The 19,977-nt window shown below is 37.9% G+C and overlaps 1 protein-coding gene across 5 annotated transcripts in view; it reads left to right on the top strand.

The window, feature by feature from the left end:
- Phf8 (PHD finger protein 8) overlaps window positions 1-19,977 on the top strand; it is a 99,547-nt gene that overhangs the window by 71,519 nt on the left and 8,051 nt on the right. For all 5 annotated transcript variants that reach the window (XM_006993979.4, XM_015987500.3, XM_042269713.2 and 2 more), the window contains 2 exons: window positions 7,379-7,474; window positions 18,529-18,638. In XM_006993979.4, the coding sequence (XP_006994041.1) occupies window positions 7,379-7,474; window positions 18,529-18,638 (206 nt within the window). The remainder of the gene's footprint in view (window positions 1-7,378; window positions 7,475-18,528; window positions 18,639-19,977) is intronic.

Consider the following 19,977-nt stretch of genomic DNA (forward strand, 5'->3'; position numbering starts at 1 on the left):
TCCTTAGGGATTCCTGGCAACTTCCCTAGCACTGGGTTTCTCTCTATCCCCATGATGTCTCCCTCTATCATAGTAGATGATGAACATTTTAAAAGGTACTTCTTAGCTACTTTTATTTCTCCCTTTGAGAACTCTCTGTTCAGATCTATAGCCCACTTTTGAATGGGTCATTTTTTAACTCTTATTTTCTGAGTGTTTTATGAAATCATGGTTATTAATGTCAGATGTGTAGCTGGCAAAGTTTCTCTTCTGCTCTGTGGGCTTCCTCTTTACTCAATTGTTTCTTTAGCTGTGCAGAAGCTTTTTAGTTTTATGAGGTCTCATTTGTCAATTGTTGGCTTTCCTAGGCAAATGGTCCTATTTAGAAAGTCTTATTCCTATGCCTTTATCTTGTAGGATTTTGCCTATGTTTTTTCCTAGCACTTTCAGTGTTTCAGTTTTCACATTTCAGTCTTTGAGTTAGTTTTTATGCAAAGTGATAAATACTGGTTTAATTTAAGTCTTCTACCTGTAGACATCAGATTTCCCTATCATTTGTTGTAGATGCTATCTTTTCTCCAGTTTATGTTTTTGGCATCTTTGTTAAATATTAAACAGCTGTTTAATGTTACATGTACTCATGTTTATACCTTCCTTCTATTTTGTTCCACTGGTCTACATGTCTGGTTGGGGTTTTTGTTTGTTTGTTTTTGCCAGTACCATTCTGTTTTTATTACAATGGTTCTGTAACAATTTTGAAGTCTGGAAGAGTAACCCCTCTAGCTTTGTTCTTTTCACTGATGCTCGTTTTGGCTATCGGGTCATTTGTGGTTCCACATGAATTTTAGGATAATGTTTCCTATTTTGTGAAGAATGAGAGGAGTTTGGATTATGATTGTATTGAATCTGTAAACAGGTTTTGGTAGAATGGGTATTAGTTCTATCAGTCCATGAGCATGGAATGTCTTTCCATTTTCTGGTATCATTCTTAATCTCTCAAGAGATTTAAAGATTTCATTGTAGAAGTCTTTCACCTCCTAGGTTTTAGTTCTAGATTTTTTTTTTTTTTTTTTGGTTTTTCGAGACAGGGTTTCTCTGTGTAGCTTTGCGCCTTTCCTGGAGCTCACTTGGTAGCCCAGGCTGGCCTCGAACTCACAGAGATCCGCCTGCCTCTGCCTCCCGAGTGCTGGGATTAAAGGCGTGCGCCACCACCGCCCGGCTTAGATTTTTTTTTGAGGATGTTGTGAATGGGAATGTATCCATAATCTCTTTCTCAGTTTGTTTGTTGTTGGTGTATAGACACTGATTTTTGTAGGTTGATTTTTAATCCTGTCACTTTGATGAAATTGTTGATCACTTCCAAAAGTTTTCTGATCACATTTTTGGAATCTCATGTATAATGTCTAATCTGCAAATATGCAAAGTGACTCCTTTCACTATTTATAACCCTTTAATTTCCTACCTTTGCATTATTGCTCCAGCTAGTGTTTCTAGCATTATATTGAAAATAGTAGACAGCCCTGTCTCATTCCTGATTTTAATGGAATGCTTTAAATTTTTCTCCATTTACAATGATGTTGGATACGTGTTTGTCACATATAACCTTATTGTTTTGAAATACGTTTCTTCCAATTCTACTCTGTCTAGGGCTTTTATCAAGAAGACATGCTGGATTTTATCAAAGGTTTTTAATACATCTATTGAGGTGATCATGTGATTTTTGTCTTTAAGTCCATTTGCATAGTTTATTACATTTATTGATTTGTTTATTTTGAACCATCCCTGTATCTCTGTGATAAAGCCATCTTGGTCTTGGTGGATAACCTTTTTGATCAATGCCTGTATTGGTTTGTAAGTATCTTATTGATGATGTTTGAACCTATGTTCATCAGATATATTGGCCTGTCATTTTCTTTATTGTTCTCATTGTGTCTTTACCTGTTATTGGCATTGTATTAGAATAATACTGGCTTCATAGAAGGAGCTTAGAGGTGCTCTTTCTATGTCTACTTTTTGAATAATAAGGATTGGTTGTAGTTCTAAGCAAGTCTGCTAGAAATCTGCTTTGAATATATCTAGACCTGGGCTTTTGTAGTTAGAATGATTTTTATTACTGTTTCAGTTTCCTGTGTTACAGTTCTGTTTAGGTTGTTGACCAATTCTTGGTTTAACTTTGGTTTGTGTGAAATTTGTTGTGGGGCGTTTACCCACCACCCCCACAGCTTCCCAGAGTTTTCTTGAGTGGGATCAGCAGGAAATATTAGATAGAAGGATTTATAGCGGAGAATCTTGTGGAGATAAACAGATAGAAAATAAAGGATAGCCTCGAGAGGGCCTGGAACCTATTCCAACGGGCCCGGACTGTCTCTGGTCCAGGGTTTTTATAGAGACGCCAAGGGGTGGAGCAAAAGACCTCCTCCCCCAGCACAGCCAAGTGCAGACCATCTCAGACACCTGCACTCAGGCCCGTGGTCCTGATCATCCTCTATTCGGACCTGCTGGGTAAAGCCACGAGGAACCCCAGAACGGGCTCCCACAATTTGTCCATTTCTTTTAGATTTTTTTCAAGTTAATGAACTACAGGTTTTTAAAGTATTCCATTATAATATTCTGAATTTCCTTGTGTCTGTTAAAAATAGTTCCCTGTTCATTTCTGATTCTGTTAATTTGGGTCACTATTTCTTTCTTTGGTTTAGTTGGGCCAAGAGTGTCAATTTTTGTTTATCTTCTTATAGAAACAGATTTGTTGGTTCTTTATATTGTTTTCTTTGTTTCTATTTTACTAGTTTCTGCTGTGATTTTTTGTTGTTGTTATTTCTTGCCATATACTAGATTTGAATTTACTTCGTTTTTGTTTTCCAAATTCTTTTTTGTTTTCCAAATTCTTGAGTTGTATCTTTAAGTCATATATTTGTGCTCTTTCTGATTTAAGTTTGTTTTTGAGACAGGGTCTTGCTGTGTAGCTTTAGCCGGCCTAGAGCCCTCAATGGAGATAAGGCTGGCCTGGAACTTAGAGAGATCTGCTTGCCTCTGACTCCACAGTGCTGTAATGGGTCTTTGTGATTTTTTTAAAATTTATTTATTTTATCTGCATGTACACCATTATGCCAGAAGAGGTCAGCAGATACCAGTAGAGATGGTTGTGAGTCACCATGTGGTTGCTGGGAATTGAACTCATGACTTTAGAAGATCAGTGGTGCTTTTAACAGTTGAGCAATTTCTCCAGCCCCATCATCTTTCTGATTTTTAAATGTAGGCAGTTAGAGACATAAATTTCCCTCCAGAGGTTTTATTGTGCTGTGTTTTCATTAACTACCAGGATTTTTTTTCTTTCTTGATGTCTTCTTTGACCCATTTGTCATTCAGTAATGAGTTGTTTTATCTCCTTATCTCCATGAATTTGTATACTTACTAGAGATGTGTTTGCTTTGATTTTATGTTTTATTATTTACAGTAAGATAGGATGCATGGAGTCTGTCTGAATTTGTAAAGATTTGTTTTGTGTCCCCAAGATGTAGTCTATTTTAGAGAAGTATTCTGATCATGATTTCCCCTCCCCCAACTCCCCCAGATACGCTCCACTTCCCCACCCACCCAACTTCATTCCCTTTCTTTCTATCTCTTTAGAATTCAAGCAAGCAAGCAAAAGAAACACACACACACACAAGAATAGAAAAAAGAAAAAAAGTACAAGAAATACACACACACACACACACACTCTTATACACAAACAATTCCCATAAAAACACATAATCGGAAACCATAACATACAAACAAAAGATTGTTTTAGTTTGTATCATGGAATATTTTTATTCTCCTTCAACTATGGGAGATAGTTTCCTGGGTACAGCAGTCTAGGTTCACAGTGTGGTCTTTTGGAACTTGAAGTGCATTGCTCCAGGCTCTTCTGGCTTTCACTTTTTCTATTGAGAAATCAGGTGTTACTCTGATGAGTTTTCCTTTAATGTGACTTGTAATTTAGGTCCTAGATCCATTTGGAGTTAAGTTTTACAGGCACGGGATGGGGACTGACTCTGGAAGTCTCTTAATTAGGGATCTGACTTCACAAAGGGTAGCAGAGACAGAACTGAGGGTACCCTGGCCTGGCCACAGGTGGCCACAGGTCTGAAGAGGGCAGTGGAAATGAACTGGAAGGGGGCTACTACTGGAGAAAGAACAGAATGGAGGAGGGAAGGAGTAGTCTACTGGTAGTCTACCTGGTTCCCAGCCAAGTGTGGTGTCTTTGGTGTCTCTAGTGGTTCTGAGGGTTGGCAGGGAGTCACAAAGGAATGGAGGTGGCCTAGGAAGAGTGGCTGAGGGGACAAGGAGTAAGGGTCAGGTCATTGAGTTAGTCAGTCCCATCTTCATTTCAGCTCGAGATCTCCAGTATTTCTATCTCATTACTCAATTTGGTTTTTAAATCTTGAATTGGCTTTATCATTTCAATCAGTTTTGTATTTATATTTTGTTCAGCATTACTCAAGGGTGTTTTGTTATCCTCTTGAAGTTCAATGAGGTGTTTGTGTCTTTCAAATTTCTTGAATCCCTTAATGACGTTATTATTGTTCTTTTAATTCTATGCCCTGGGGTTCATCTAGATAGTTCTCATTAGAGAACATTTCTATAGAACTAGTGGGTTTGATGGGACACATACTGTTTTGGTCTTTCATATTGTTGTTTTTTGATGTGACCTGGGCTTGTGGACTTCTTTGATTGTGTGTCTAATGTGAGATTTTAGCTTTCCCTAAATTTGACCAGTGTAGGATCTATGTGTCCAGAACTAGGCTAGGTAAAACTGATGTATGTATGAGCTTCTAGATTGGACCTAGGCCAGGCAAAGGCAGGATTGGAGCTGTAGTTTTGAGTTAGGCCTGTGGTTGTAGAGATGAGAGTGGAGGAGGCAGATGGGCTTACAGGGGAAGGTTATATCAGCGTCATCAATCTGGAACTAGGCCTCTGCAAAGGGATGGATGGGATTCCAGGGATGTAGTCACCAGGTAAAGCTCTTTTGTAAACTGTGGCCAGTGGGTATGGAGATGGTTGCAGGACAGATAGAAGACTTGATGGTTCTTTTTGTATGAAGGTGGGCTATTGATTTAGGATCTTTCATTGTTTTAAATGTAGGGATTTGCTGGCTTAAATTGCTCTCTGTGCATTGTTTTTGCTGAATCTTTTAAGTTTTCATATGTTCTATTTTTGTTTCAATTCATATCAAAGGCTTTAAAAAGTTTTTTATTCCTTTTTATTTTTTGAGTGTTATACATGTGTGAAGGTCAGAGGGCAACTTATGGGAGTCAATTTTCTCCTTCCACAATGGGATCCCAGGGGCTGACCTCATGTCTTCAGGCTTGGTGGTAGGCATCTTTACCCACTGAGCCATCTCACTGACCCCATAGCAAAGGCTTTGAAATAATCACACAAGTGATTATTTCTTTGATTCTATTTGAGTATGTTTAATTTCCACCTAGTTTTGAATTTTTGCTTTTTTTGTAGTTGGAGAAGATGCTTTGCATTATTTTAGTCTTTTAGATCTTATTGATATTGAGGAGAACAGCTAAGGGAAGATGGAGTCATATGTGCAATATACAGTGATATATGCATAAAAATGCCATAACCCATTATTTTGTATGCCAACTAGAAGTATTAATAAAAAAGAAAACGGGCACAAAAATCTTAGTGAGAACTGGTTATGGTGGTTTATACCTGTAATCCCAGTACTCAGGAGGCAGAGACATTTGATATTTGAGGCCAGCCTTGGCAGCAGAGTGAGACCTTGTCCCAAAAAACAAAAGAATATTATTTCTCATTGGTTCTTATACCTGCCTTCATGCCAGTTGCACACTGAGTTAATTACTATTGTTGAGTAATATGTTTTAAAATCAGGAAGTGGTTTCAACCTTATAATATGCATATTTAAGTATATTTTCTTTCAATGCATAGACTTGATTTATAAGCTATACCTTACTACCTGTTGACTAAAATGTGAAGCTCAGAATGGAAATTCCTTATGCAAGTTACTTTACATGTTATCTGTTTCTTCTTATTAAATTAAAAAATTATCATGTGTGGGTGGGTGCACATGCCATAGCATGTGTGGTAGTCAGAGGACAACTTTATGTAGCCCATTTTTTCCACCTTTCTGTGGGTTCTGGGACCAAACCTAAGTCACCAGGCTTGTACAGCAAACATTTTTACCTGCTAAGCCATCATCTCTTAAAGTACAACTTTTGAACACAACTTTGCAAGGCAAGGTTAGGTATTATCTATTATTTCGATTTTATGAAACTGTGTTTAGGCCACTACTGTGTCATCCCATATTTCAAAGTAGTTTTCTGACCCTAAGGCACCAAGTTTTTCTGCTGTGCAACACTTACTTCTTTGGAGTAGAAAAACTTTCAGATCTAGCAAAGTAATATTGATGGCATTTCCTGAAAGAACTGTGTTATTAGTACTCAGTCCTTTCTAAGAACAGTTAAATCCTCCTTTCTTGAAAAAAAAATAGTCAGGAGGCAGACTTTTTACCTCTTTGCTGAAGGAGGAAGGTTTGAAAAATAGACTCACTTTTCTTCAAAGAAGCCCTCTGGAAAGAAGTAGGAGGAGCATTCCTATGAGGTTGTATTCTTAAAATTCTCTTCTGAGCTTGGGAGTGGCATCAGAATTTTACTTCATCGATAGGACCATTCTAGACCATATTCCCAGTAAATCCTAGGTGTCTTGCCTATGGATTGTGAGGAATTGCCTATGGATTTTGTGATCCTCTGTATACTTGTATTTGTTTCTATAAGACAGAATACTTGTATATGGCTATTTTATCAGTTAGGTCATGTAATTCCAATAACCTTGGTCCCAGTTCAATTTAAATGTTTTTTATGTGTTTTAAGTATGTACTATTAATTTTTCCCACTATTTTTCAAGTAATAGATACCTACTTTTCATTATATGAGGCTGTTTTAATATAAAGTAAAAAATACATCCCTCACCTCATTTGTAAATTAGAGGCAGCAGATATAATAATCATTTTCAAAGTACAATGTAACATCTCCAGTGCAAGCATAATACAGGTTGCTATGGAGAGCTGAGAAGGAGGAATCTGAATCAGATTACAAGAACAAGAGAAAGCGTCTTACAGGGCTAAATCTAGAGCTGAAGTTTGAAAAGGTGAGCCAAGTAACTCACCTGAGTGATGTTGGCCAAATAAATCAGAATGAGGTGAATGTAGGAGAAGGACTTTCATATCAAAACACAAATTGTAAGATAAATTTGGGACCTTCTGCAGTTGAGTGTGGAATAAGTAAATGAGTATACTTGAAGAGGAGTGGGAAGGACTAAAGTATGTATCATTTTGTCTTTGCCTTTTTGGATGAGATTTCATTTTTCTTACCTTCACCTTTCCCTACAGTCTATCCATCCCTCGAGTCTGATGAGGATGACCCTGCTTTGAAATCTCGACCCAAGAAAAAAAAGAATTCAGATGATGCTCCATGGAGCCCTAAAGGTGATGTACTATCTATATCTTAAACTCTCTAGGAGTGGTCAGGCGAAAAAAATTAATTGAAGTAAGAGATATGTGATACAAGAAGATCTTATTCAGTCACTCATTTGCTTAGTCAGCAAACATCTGTTAGATTTAGTATCATGTTAGGTCCCAGAGCTAAAATGATTGTGTGACACAGTTTATGTAATCTAGCTAGGAAGAACATAGCTGTTGCTTTTGAAATCATATGGCTTGAAATGAAGGAAACCAGGAAAATTTCAATAAACCGTCTAGGACTTCTAAGAATGTTCTGGTAACCATCATCCCAGCCCCCCATGGTAATTTTGTTTCCAAGGAGGAAAAGTATGCTGACTCTTGGGCTCTGCAAGAATCTCAAGATTGTCAACTACTGAGAAGTCGTCTCTGAGGAGGGGAAGGAAGAGAGGGAAAGTAGGTCATTGAGGTCAACATGGAATTTTGAGAGAGAAAATAATTTTCTTCATCTCACTGATTGGGCTGTTTACATCTAAAAGCATTTGGGAGCTTTTTAAAATTTGAGTATGTAAAATGTATGTTTCTACGTGTAGTGTTTGAGTTTGCATGTTCACTCCTGTGTGATTATTCATATGTGTATGCAGTTGTGTTTCTGTGGACATGAGAGAACAACCTCAGGTGTGGGCCCTTGTCTTCCACCTTGTTTGAGGCAGGATCTCTTGTTGTTCAGTACTGCAGTACACCCTGCTTTCAGGGATGCTCCTGTTGTTCCTGCCTCCCATCTCCTTTGTAGGCATTCTGGCATTCTGGGGTTGCAGATGCCCTTTACCACATCCAGTTTTACACGGGTTTGGGGATCCAATCTCCAGTTCTCATGCTTATGTGGCAAGTGCTTTAGCCACTGAATTATCTTCCCCAGCCCATGGTGCTTTTGCTGCCTAACAAACTACCCAAACCTTAATGGCCTAAAAGAATATTTACCATTTCTAAAAAAAAAAAAAAAAAAGTTCTTAAAAAAACAGAATATTTACCATTTCTGTAGGTTGATTAAATTGTTCCTACAGTCTCAGCTAGCTCAATTTTGGACTACGTAGCATAAAAAATAGCTAGGTCCTTTTTCCATACATTGATTTATCCTCACAGAGTAGCAGTGGAATTTCCATCAGCAAGAAAGACTAAACTTCAATAGACACACACTTTTCAAGCCACTACTGTGTCGTGTTTGCTATTGTCCCAGTGACTACAACAGTTTGCGTGGCTAAGCTTAGATCTCTGTAATTCTTGGAATGTGTTTTAATGAGTGAATCAGCAATATATAGAAATCAGACGTATTTTTTCTATTTCTTCCTTATAGATGCTACCTTTAGTTTCTTCTATGAAGATAAAAAATTTTAACTCGTGTACTAGAAAAATACTTAAATAAAGGAAACTATGAAGAAATAGTCATCCAGGATGTTACCAATTCTGTTACCATTCAGAAGCAGCCACTGTTAACATTTTAACATTTCCTTCTAGTGTTTTGTTTTTCTATTCATTTTTTTTCTGGTTGAAATAACGCTGTAGGGGCTGAGACTATTGATCAGTAGTGGAGTGCTTGCCTATCATGTGAGACTGAATTTAATCCCTAGTACTAGAGGAGAGGGGTTTGAAATAATACTGTGTATAATAAAACTTCATCCTTTTTTTTTACTTTTCAATCAAAGGTAGTATGTGTAGCAAATACAATAATATGGAGGCTACTAGGTTGAACAGCAATGTTGTCTCTCTCTCTGCTTTTTCTACTTTCAACTCTACTCCTTAAAGGCAGCATTATAGCTTTTATTTTCCTGGTAGACTTCTAAAACTCAAGATAATAGAATTTAAGGCAGGCATAGTACCACAGCCTGCAGCCCTTGCCCAAGAGAAGTGGAGACAGGAGGATCAAAGGATCGCAAGTTTGGGCTTTCAAGGTGGCTCAGCATGTAAAAACACCTACCACCAAGTTTGACAACCTGAGTTCAATCCCTGGAGCCCACACGGTAGAAGGAGAGAATTGACTTTTGCAAGCTGTTCTCTGACCCCTCCACAAAATAAATAAATGTCAAAAAATTATTTTTGCTTGGCATATACCTTTAATCTCAGCATTGGGAGGTAGAGACAGGCACATCTCTGTGAGTTTGAGGCCAGCCTGATCTATATAGTAGATTTCAAGCCAGCCAAGTCTGTATAGTAAGACTTTGTCTCAGAAAATAAAGTATTGCAGACTTATGGTCAGCCTGGGTTGCATAGTGAGGTTGAAGACATTCTGGTCTACATAGTGAGACCTTGTCTCAAAGACTTTTTACCACTGTTTCTCTATTTATCGACCTAATTCTGTTTCTCCATGAATATACCTAACTTCTCCTTTAATGTGGAGCATTTATGCCATTGCCACGTTTTATAATTAGTAATAACATTTGAAGTAATTTATTTAGACTGAATCTCCATGAAATCATAGAGTGGTCAACATGTATAAGGATAAACATTGAAAGATCTTTCTCCGACCCTGTTCTCTAGCCTTCTGCTTCTCCATTTGGAGTAAACCACTTGTAACAGTTTCTTATGTTTTCAGAGATCGATTATTTACAGATGAGTACCATTTATCTATTTTCTTTGACTTTTTTATTCTATTGGAAGATTCCTTTATATGCTGTTTTGCTTTTATCACTTATTGATACATTTTGCTTGTTTGTTGTTTTTGACAGTGTCTCACTATGTAGTCTTGGCTGGCTTGCAACTCATAGAGATCTGCCTGTGTGCAACACACCAGGTTCTCACCCCAAAATACATCTCAAAGATTGTTTCTACTCCCACAAAACAATGTGTGAGACCTGTGTCCCTATTCCTCTGACAACAGTTTGTTAATATGAACTGTAACCAATAAGAACTTAAAACCAAGCCAAAATAAACTTTTTCTCCCTTAAAATACCTCTTGTTAGATAATTGGTCACAAGGATAAGAAAAATAACATACATACATAAATGCCCATTAATTAATACCTAAATTCTGTGATATTAACATTTTATCAAAGTTGTTTCATCCCTCTATCCATATTTACCTAGTTATCTATAGTTTTTCTGAAGCACTTCAAAATAATATATATCTGTCAACATTTTGCCCATTAGTATTTGAGTATTTCCTAAGAAAGCCTCCCTCTATGATAACACTTTATATCAATATTTGTCAGTTAATAATTCTACAGGATATTGTAATACTCAGTCTACAACTAAAAAATTTCCAACTGCCTTCCAAAAATGTCTTTTTTGTTTGTTTGTTTTTCAAGGCAAGGTTTCTCTGTGTAGCTTTGGAGCCAGTCCTAGAACTCACTCTGTAGCCCAGGCTGGCTTTGAACCCACAGAGATCCACCTGCTTCTGCCTCCTGAGTTCTGGGATTAAAGGCATGCACCACCACTACTTGGCCCAAAAATGTCTTTTATCACTCACTTTAAACAATCTCCAAAATCCAGATACAGTCAATGAGGGACATTTTTATTCTAGTTTAAAGCAACTACCATATTATGTTTATATATCCTGTAGTTCAAGAACTGGGAAGGGCACAGTGGGAACAGTTTGATTCTAGTTCATGATTTCTGGGGCCTCAGGCAGAAGAACTTTGAAGGCTGAAGCTAACCTGAGTTTGAATCTTTAGAAGTTTCCCAAGCCGAGTGCCTGCTGTGATAGGATTCATGTGGTTTCCCCACCTGACCAGCTTCTTCATTGCTCTGTGATCTCAGAGTAGTTAGAGTTGTTAATTGGCAACTTAAGTAGGTTTCTAAGGATGGGTACTCAAGGAATCCACTAAGAACGTGCCTTTCCTAACTTCACCTTAGAAGTCACACATTATATTACAGTTTACAAATGAATCTGCTCAGAATCAATTGGAGAGATATAGACTCTTTCTTTGTTACTAATTCGTTTTTTTTTGAGATTTTAGTATGATTGCATAATTTCTCCCTTCCCTTTCCTCCCTTAGACCCTCCCATATACTCCTCTTTGCTCTTTTTCAAAATCGTGGCCTTTTTTCCAATTGATTGTTGTTACATAACATATTCCTAAATACATAAATATAACCTGCTAAGTCAGTAGTATACTGTTACTTTTATGTATGTTCCAGGACTAACAATTTGCCATTGGAGAACTAATTGGTGTGTTTGTCCCTGGGGAAGACTATTTCTCCCACTTTCAGCAGTCCTTTATTTAGTTCTCTATAGTGTTTCATATAGGATTGAGGCTGCCTGGGCTTTCCCTATCCACTTTGGCATTTCTAGTCTTGTTGTACTTGTTCAGCTCATTTTATGGAGTCGTGCTGATGAGATTTTATGGGTATCACTTCTGACACTCCTAAAATATACAATCTCACAGCAAACTCCCTGATCCTCAGGCTCTAACAATCTTTCCATCCCCTTTTCCACAATGAGCCCTGAACCATAGGAGCAGGAGTGTTTTGTAGATGTAACCCTTGGGGCTGGGCTCCACAACTCTGCATTTTAATTGGTTGTGGTTTTCTCCAATGGTCTACATCTGTTGCAAAGAGAAGTTTTCCTGATGCACAGTAAGGAGTACACTTATCTGTGAGTGTAAGGACAAATATATAGAATGTAGTTAGGGATTATAAATCAGTAAAGTGGTTTTAGGTTCTCCAAGATTCTTGACTTTACTAACCATGGGTAATTGGCTAGATTTCCAGTATCAGACATGATTTACCTCTTTTTGAATGAGTCTAAAGTCCAATTAGAGAGCTGTTGGTTACCACCAAGGTATGTGTGCCACTACTGCACCCTTAGGGTTATTGTACCATGCTGCTTGTTGCTGTGGCTCACAGGCATCGTAGCTGGGTAGGACTGCCACTTGGTTCCCTCTTTTGGAAGCTTGCATGGCACCTTCTGGCGTTATGAAAGCTAGTCCTCAGAGAAGAGGCTTTCACATCAGTCCCAGCTCAGGGGCCTTTGGACCATGTGTCTGAGGCGCATGGTGTCTGTCTTCAGCAATAAGGACTTGCCTTCTACCTCTGGGTTGGAGGCAATCAAAGGCAATAGCAATAGCCTGTAATGTTTTAGGATTCCCTTGGACAGTCCTGACCAACAACTCAAAAGAGGGCTTCTCATGACTATTGTTGGGGTTTTGGGTAGATAATCTTTGGCTCTTGAAGGGAGCATTGTCATCCCAGATGGGAAATTTTTATTTAAACTAGATGTGTATATTTATACACTTTTTAAATACACATATGTGGAGTTATAATTTCCCTTCTGGGACTGCTTTCAGTGTGTCACAGAGGTTTTGTTATTTTGTGTTTTCATTTTCATTTGGTTCCAGGAAATGTTTCATTTTTTAAAAATTTCTTCTTTGATTCATTCATCATTCAGTAATGAGTTGTTTAGACTCCATGAGTATGTGTAGTTACTAGTTATTTGTTTGCTGTCAATTTTAAGTTTTATTTTGTTATGGCCACATAGGATAATATGGAGTTATTTCAATCTTTTGGGGTTTTTAAAATTTGTTTTGTGTCCCAAGATATGGTCTTTTTAAAGTAGCTTCTGTGTGACACTTGAATAGAATGTGTATTTTTTGGTGTTTGGATAGAATATTATGTAGCTATCAGGTCCATTTGATATATGATGCCATTTAATGATGTTTATTTTTTCAACCCAGTGACCTGCCTGTTCGAGAAAGTAAGGGTTTGTGTTAATCTGTTTTTAAATAAATCCAGTAGTACATATTTTTATGAAGTTGGACATACCAAAGTTTGGTGCATATGTGATTAGAATAGTAATGTCTTAGTTAAGTGTTCCCCTGTTAGAATGAAGTATCCTTCATCTCTTCTGATTAGTTTTATTTTAAAGTCTATTTTGTCAGATAATAGGATAGCAATACCTACTTGCTTTTCAGCCCCTTTGATTGGGGTACTTTTATCCATCCTTCTACTCTAAGGTGGTTCCTATCTTTAAAGCTAAGATGTTTTTCTTATAGACAACAAAGAGACTTTGTTTCTTGATCCATGCAGTCAGCCTGTCATTTGATTGGAGAATTGAGGCCATTAATATTTAAAGTTATTATTGAAATATGTGTGTTAATTGTGGTCATTGTGTTGTTGATTTTTTTTGTATTTGTATTTCTACTGTTATTTTGTAATTATGGCTTCATATTTCTTCCCACAGTTTCTTGGTTATACTCATTCCTCTCTTTAGCCCAAAATATTACTTCCTATCTTTTCTTTAGGTTTGGTTTGTTGAATATAATTTTAGGCTATTTATATCATGGGAAATTTGCTTTTTAAACCATGGTAAATAGTTTTCCTAGCTATATTAGTCTAGTTTGCTCATCGTGATCCTTGTAGAACTTGGAATGCATTGCTTCCAGCTCGTCTGGCTTTCAAAGTTTCCATTGAGAAATCAGATGTTACCCTTTATTTGTGACTTGTGGTTTTTGGTTGTTTTTGTTTTGTTTTTTTTGCAGCTTTCAGTATTCTTTCTTTGTGCTATATACTTAGTATTTTAATTATGATATGTCATGAGGAGTTTTTTTTATCCTATCTATTTTGTGTTCTGTATGCTTTCTATATCTGTATGGTTTGTTTGTTTGTTTTTCCCTTAATTTAGGGGAAGTTTCATGATCTGGTCTATGCCGTTGACTTTCTATTCTTCTCCTTCATCTTTGCCTATAATTGGAAGGATTGGTCTTTTCATAGTGTTCCACAATTCCTGTATGTTCCTTTCTTGTGTTTTTAAAAACTTTTCCATATGCCTTGCTTCTTTGGTATATCTTCTACTTGTCTCTTTCTACTTAGAAGGCTTTCCTTCAGATTCTCTAGTTAGGCTATTGTGTTTTCCAGTTCCTTCTTCATTTCAACTTGAGTCCTGTTCAATGTTTCTGTCTCTTGGTTGAATTCCTTTCTTAAGTCCTGGGTTGTCTTTGCAGTTTCCATCAGCTTTATATTTGTGTTTTCTTGGGCATCACTCAGCAGTTTATTCTGCTTAATTTCATTAATCTGTTTCTTTGTATCTTCTTTAACCTCCTGGAATTCTTTGATGAAGTTTATGGTGGTTCTTTTAAATTGTATCCTGGGATTCATCTAGGTAATCTCATTGGCAAACATTTTTAGGGGACTGGTACATTTTGAAGGGGAGATCTGGGCATGATCCTTCATATTGTTTGTATTTTTTATTTGAGCATGTGGACTTCTTTTGTTCTGTGACTGATATGAACAGATTAGTGCCTTGGCCAGCACAGCCATAGGCATCACAGGGACCTGGAAAATAGGGTAATTGTAGACAGAGACATAGACTCTGGATTCACTTTAAGAATGAACAATTTTATTTTTCCCACCGTTTTTATATATTGTTTAGCTAGCTACTGGAGTCAGCATTGCAAGCAGAGCTTATATGAACAGTATCTTTGGCCCTCTTATTGGAGTTCTTCCTTCCAAACTTGCCTTCCCTTGTGGCCTTGCTTTACCCCAGAGGACATTCATCCTATGCAGTTTTCTGCAGTCAGGGGGCCACATCTGGGTCAGGGTTTGTGTGAGAAAACAACTGCAGACCATCTGGACCCCAGCAGACTAGGTTGGAGTAGAAGAGAGGATATGTAGGCTAGTTATACCTCGAGGTTGTGAACAGCTTAAGTAGAATGGAGTCAGTTAGACAGAGAAGACTGCACTGCTGTACAGGAGGTGTCCTGACCCAAGCCTAGAGTGTGAAGGTACATCAGAGAGGTTGGATGTGGTATGGGAGGGGCCTGTGCATCGGGAAGGAAGGGTAGGTCTTGGTGGAAGTCTAGAGGTTAGTAGTGATACAGACAGGGGTGGCCAGACTAAGCTGGAGAGCTGGCTGTGGGACCTAGGCTAGATCTGGTTGGTTGGGGAGGGCAGGGCACATAGAGGGGAAAATCAGGCAAACTTACTGGGCTAGACCCTGGAGATCTGTATATATATAGATGTATATAAGATCTGGCTAGGTGGAAAGGTTGGTGTGGTGAGGGGAGGGGCCTATGGGTTGGGGCAGGGGGAGGTACGGGGGGTGGGGGATCCTGGCAGAATCCTGGAGATAGAGACAAATGTTTCAAAAACATTTGTGACTTTTTTTTTGAGGTTGAGCATCATGTTTCCTGAGCTAGATATGAACTCATTTTATAGCCATAAATAACCTTGAACTTCTTAATCTTTCTGCTTCTACCTGAGTGCTGGGATTACAGACATGCACAACCACACCTGGTTTTAGGAAATATTGGGGGAGTCAAACCCAGAACCTTATGCATTCTAGGCAATCACTCTTCCAACTGAGCTACATCCCTAGCCATGGTCATATTTTAAAAATGCTACACTGGGGCTGGAGAGATGGCTCAGAAGTTAAGAGCACTGACTGTTCTTCAAGAGGTCCTGAGTTCAATTCCCAGCAACCACATGGTGGCTCACAACCATCTGTAATGAGATCTGGTGCCCTCTTCTGGCCTGCAGTCATACATGCTGTATACCTAATAAATAAATAAATCTTTAAAAAAAAATGCTACACTGGACTGTAGAGGAAAATTTAAGATGCCCAGATATCTGTGATACAGTTATGTGTTAGCATTTTTTTTGCTGTATTTGCTTTAGATCATGTTTTAGACAAAATATCACCCTTAAAGAATTAATTTCAATCTCCTGCATAACCTGTCTACCAATGTACATGTGGTTTATTCAAAAAATCCTCTCTTTTATAATGCCAGTAACTAACCAAACAAGGACTTTTATAGCACACTCCAGATATATCATTTCCCCCTATGCTTTTCTCACATAACCATAGTCCTGCTATACATAATAAAATTAATGATTATTCATTAACTACATGATGGTATCTAATCCCAAGCACATAAATAATTTGCCAACTTTGTTTGATCAAAACATTGTATACTTAATGGATTTACTTAGAATGGATTCTAAACAAAATCCATGTGGCATTTGACTCTGTCGTGCCTTTTAAATCACTCTTAAGCTAGAACAGTTCCTTTTGATTTTGTTAGTTTTCTTATAGAAACTGATAAAATTGTCCTATATTAGATTTGTCTACGTGCTTTCATGTGACATCACTGCTTTTTGAGAGACTGAGTTATTTATGTAAAATATTCTTTTTTCTCATGGTATCATTTAAGTTTTTCTATCCTTGTCTTTTTTAAACTCTCAAAATACTGTGAATGGTTTGCTTACTTTTAATTTCTTAACTACTCAAATAATGCTGCAAATTGCCTGTTCCCACATGAATTTCATGTTGTTTCACTATAATTGTCACTAATGACATGAAAGTTCATACTTGGAGCTGGATGTGTTGGATTTTGCCTTTAATATACATACAGAGAGACAGGTGGATCATCTCAATTTCAAAAGTTTATAAATTTTTCCCTTTTTTTTTTTTTTTTTTTGGTTTTTTGAGACAGGATTTCTGTGTTACAGTCCTGGTTGTCCTGGAACTCACTTTGTAGACCAGGCTGGCTTCGAACTCACAGAGAATGTACTGGCCTCTGCCTCCCAATTGCTGGGAGGCATGTGCCAGCACACCCAGTTTATAGTTTTCATTCTTGAGACTGGCATATACCCTGTAAAGTAATACTTAGGTACTATGTGAATATCCAATTCTCTAGAACCAGTGTTTCATTAGGACTTATAAACTTAGGATTTTTTAGTTCTATCACTCCTTCTACATTTGTAAGCTGGCATTTTTGTGTGTATGTGTGTCTGTCTGCCTGCCTGCCTGTGTATGTTCATGTGTGTTTGGATACACATGTTTTAATAGTTATTTCCTTTTGTCTGACTATTCAAAACATTCTTACATTTCAAAAGTATGTAAAGGGCCATTTGAGGTGACTCAGTGGGTAAAGGTACTTGCCACCACACCTAACAACCTGAGTTTGATCTCCAAGACCCACATGTTGGAAGGATAGAACTGACCCCCAGAAGTTGTCCTCTGACCTTCCCAGTTGTGCTATGGTATAAATGTACAGCATGAGTGTGACTATCAGAGGACTTCAGCTGGGATTTGTTTGTAAAGAAAAGCTTGCTTTCTCCATCTGAGAATATTTGTTTCAGCTAGACTATGCTTATTGAAAAGCATGAACAGGTAACAGGTTTTTTTTTTAATTCAGTATAGTTAAGGTACTATAAAAAGTTATGCCATGATCTTTAAGAACTCATTTGTTGGTTGGTATATATAAAATAATAGTCTTCAATAGGTAATATTACTACATATCATGTTTTTTGCACGGATTATAAATTCTGAGAGAGAAAAGAGCAGTGGGATCAGGGAGGTCCCAAACATTTTGTATAAGAGATTTTATAGCATACTTTTGAGGGATAGGTATGTTTTAAATAAGCAAAAGGAAAATACATACTCTAGGCAGTTCAGATGGTAAGTATAAATATGGAGGGAAAGAAGATGCAAAGTCATACTCTGGGTATGTAATAAGGAAGCCATCTGTCTGGAGAAACAGAAAATAAGGGTGTTTAATCTGTTTTCTGCTGCTATAACAGAATATCACAGCTGGGTAAATTCTAAATAAAAGTTTATTTTTCTCATGGTTCTGGAGGCTGGAAAGTCTACAAGCATGATGCTGACATGGTTTAGGCCTTCATGCTAAATTGTCCCATAAGTAGAAGGCATCACATGTTAAGAAGGTGGGGGAAAGATAGTTGAAATACACCCCTTTTAATACCTAACACACTCCTACAGTAATAGCTTTATACCATTCAGGAGAACAGTGACATCATAACCTAATTGCCTCTTAAAGGTTCTTCCTTCTAAACTGTTAAAATGATAATTAAGTTTCCACATGAGTTTGAAGGGGGCATTTGAACCATTGCAGTAGGTGCAGAAACAAGGTTGGGAAAGTAGGTAAGCCAGGAACAACAAGGATATAAAAGCACATGAACAACTTTAAGTGTCAGTTCAGTGAGGTTAATTTTATTCATATATGCCTTGGTCATTAAATAGGATTTTGTGAAAAGCTAGAAGCAGGGAGACCAATACAGTCACCTTTGGAGTAGTCAGAAGTTGGAGAATATAATTGGCAAATAGCTAAGCATCCTGTTTCCCTTGCAGCCCGTGTGACTCCAACTCTGCCCAAGCAGGACCGTCCTGTTCGTGAGGGGACCCGAGTTGCCTCTATTGAGACAGGTTTGGCTGCAGCAGCTGCAAAGCTTGCCCAGCAGGTAAGTGTTGATACCCAACCCATGACCTTGCTACTGATGACTTAGAGCCTCAAAATGCAGGCCTTTAGGTTGGTAGGATCCTGCTATTATGGATAGCCGTTGATCTTTATTTCTGGCAGCATCTCAGCCCCTCTTATATCCTTTACATCCCAGCTCTATGACAAGCTACTTTCATAGGTTACATAGTTGACATGATTTAGGATGCATAAGGGCCCAGAGAAGTGTCCTTGTTAATACCACCTACCGTTATAAGCATATAAAGTCCCTGCAGATGGAGGAGGAGGGAGAGTAAGTTTTCTTTACAAGTGTGGTCCCTGGTAGGCCACCCCATGGAAGGCCCCATTCTCATGTATAATGGACAGCATTAATTTGACTCAGTGGGTTATTTAAAAAACAAAGAAGCTAGGGCTGGAGAGATGGCTCAGAGGTTAAGAACACTGACTGCTCTTCCAGAGGTCCTGAGTTCAATTCCCAGCACCCACCTGGTGGCTCACAACCATCTGTAATGAGGTCTGGCACCCTCTTCTGTATACATAATAAATAAATAAATCTTTAAAAAAAACAAAGAAGCTAGGCAGGGCGGGGAGGGCGTGCACATGCCTTTAATCCCAGCACTCAAGAGGCCAAGCCAGGTGGATCTCTATGAGTTCGAGGCCAGCCTGGTCTACAGAGCGAGATCCAGTACAGGCACCAAAACTACACAGAGAAACCCTGTCTTGAAAAACAAAAACAAAAACAAAAATAAATAAATAAAATTAAAAAAACAAAGAGGATATGAAGATGGGAGGGAAACATGATTGGGGAGAATCTGAGAGGCTTTGGAGGTAGGGGAGTTATGGGTGAATATGATCAAAATACATTGCATGCATGTATAAAATAACAAGTAAAAAATATGTATTGGGGAAAAAATCCTCAGAAAAGACTAGATCTGTCATTTGCCTTTAGATTTAGCCCTGAGGAAATGACTCAGTTGAGTACACTTAAGTTTTGAGTCACCCACTTGTACTGGAATTTGGCCTTTTATAAAGAGGTTTTTCTTATACCCTTTATCAAACGTTATTACCTCGCTCTTCACCCCCTGCTTCTCAAGAGAATAACATTCACCATTTTTCATCCTAAAAGGTCACCTCCACTGAATCAATTTTACCTCTTAGCAGTAGTTTACAATGTGCTTTAACATTTAGTATGCTCAGAAACTCTAGGAGCATTTGGAGGTGAAGTTTTTCTTAACAATATCCACATCGCTCCTCATGCCACATCATATAGCTTAGAGCACTACTGGACATCTGCTTAATGGTAGATGCACCTATGTACAATGTCTATATAATATGCCCAATAG

The sequence above is a fragment of the Peromyscus maniculatus genome, chromosome X (genome assembly GCF_049852395.1).
Source record: "Peromyscus maniculatus bairdii isolate BWxNUB_F1_BW_parent chromosome X, HU_Pman_BW_mat_3.1, whole genome shotgun sequence".
NCBI classification, from domain to species: Eukaryota; Metazoa; Chordata; class Mammalia; order Rodentia; family Cricetidae; genus Peromyscus; species Peromyscus maniculatus.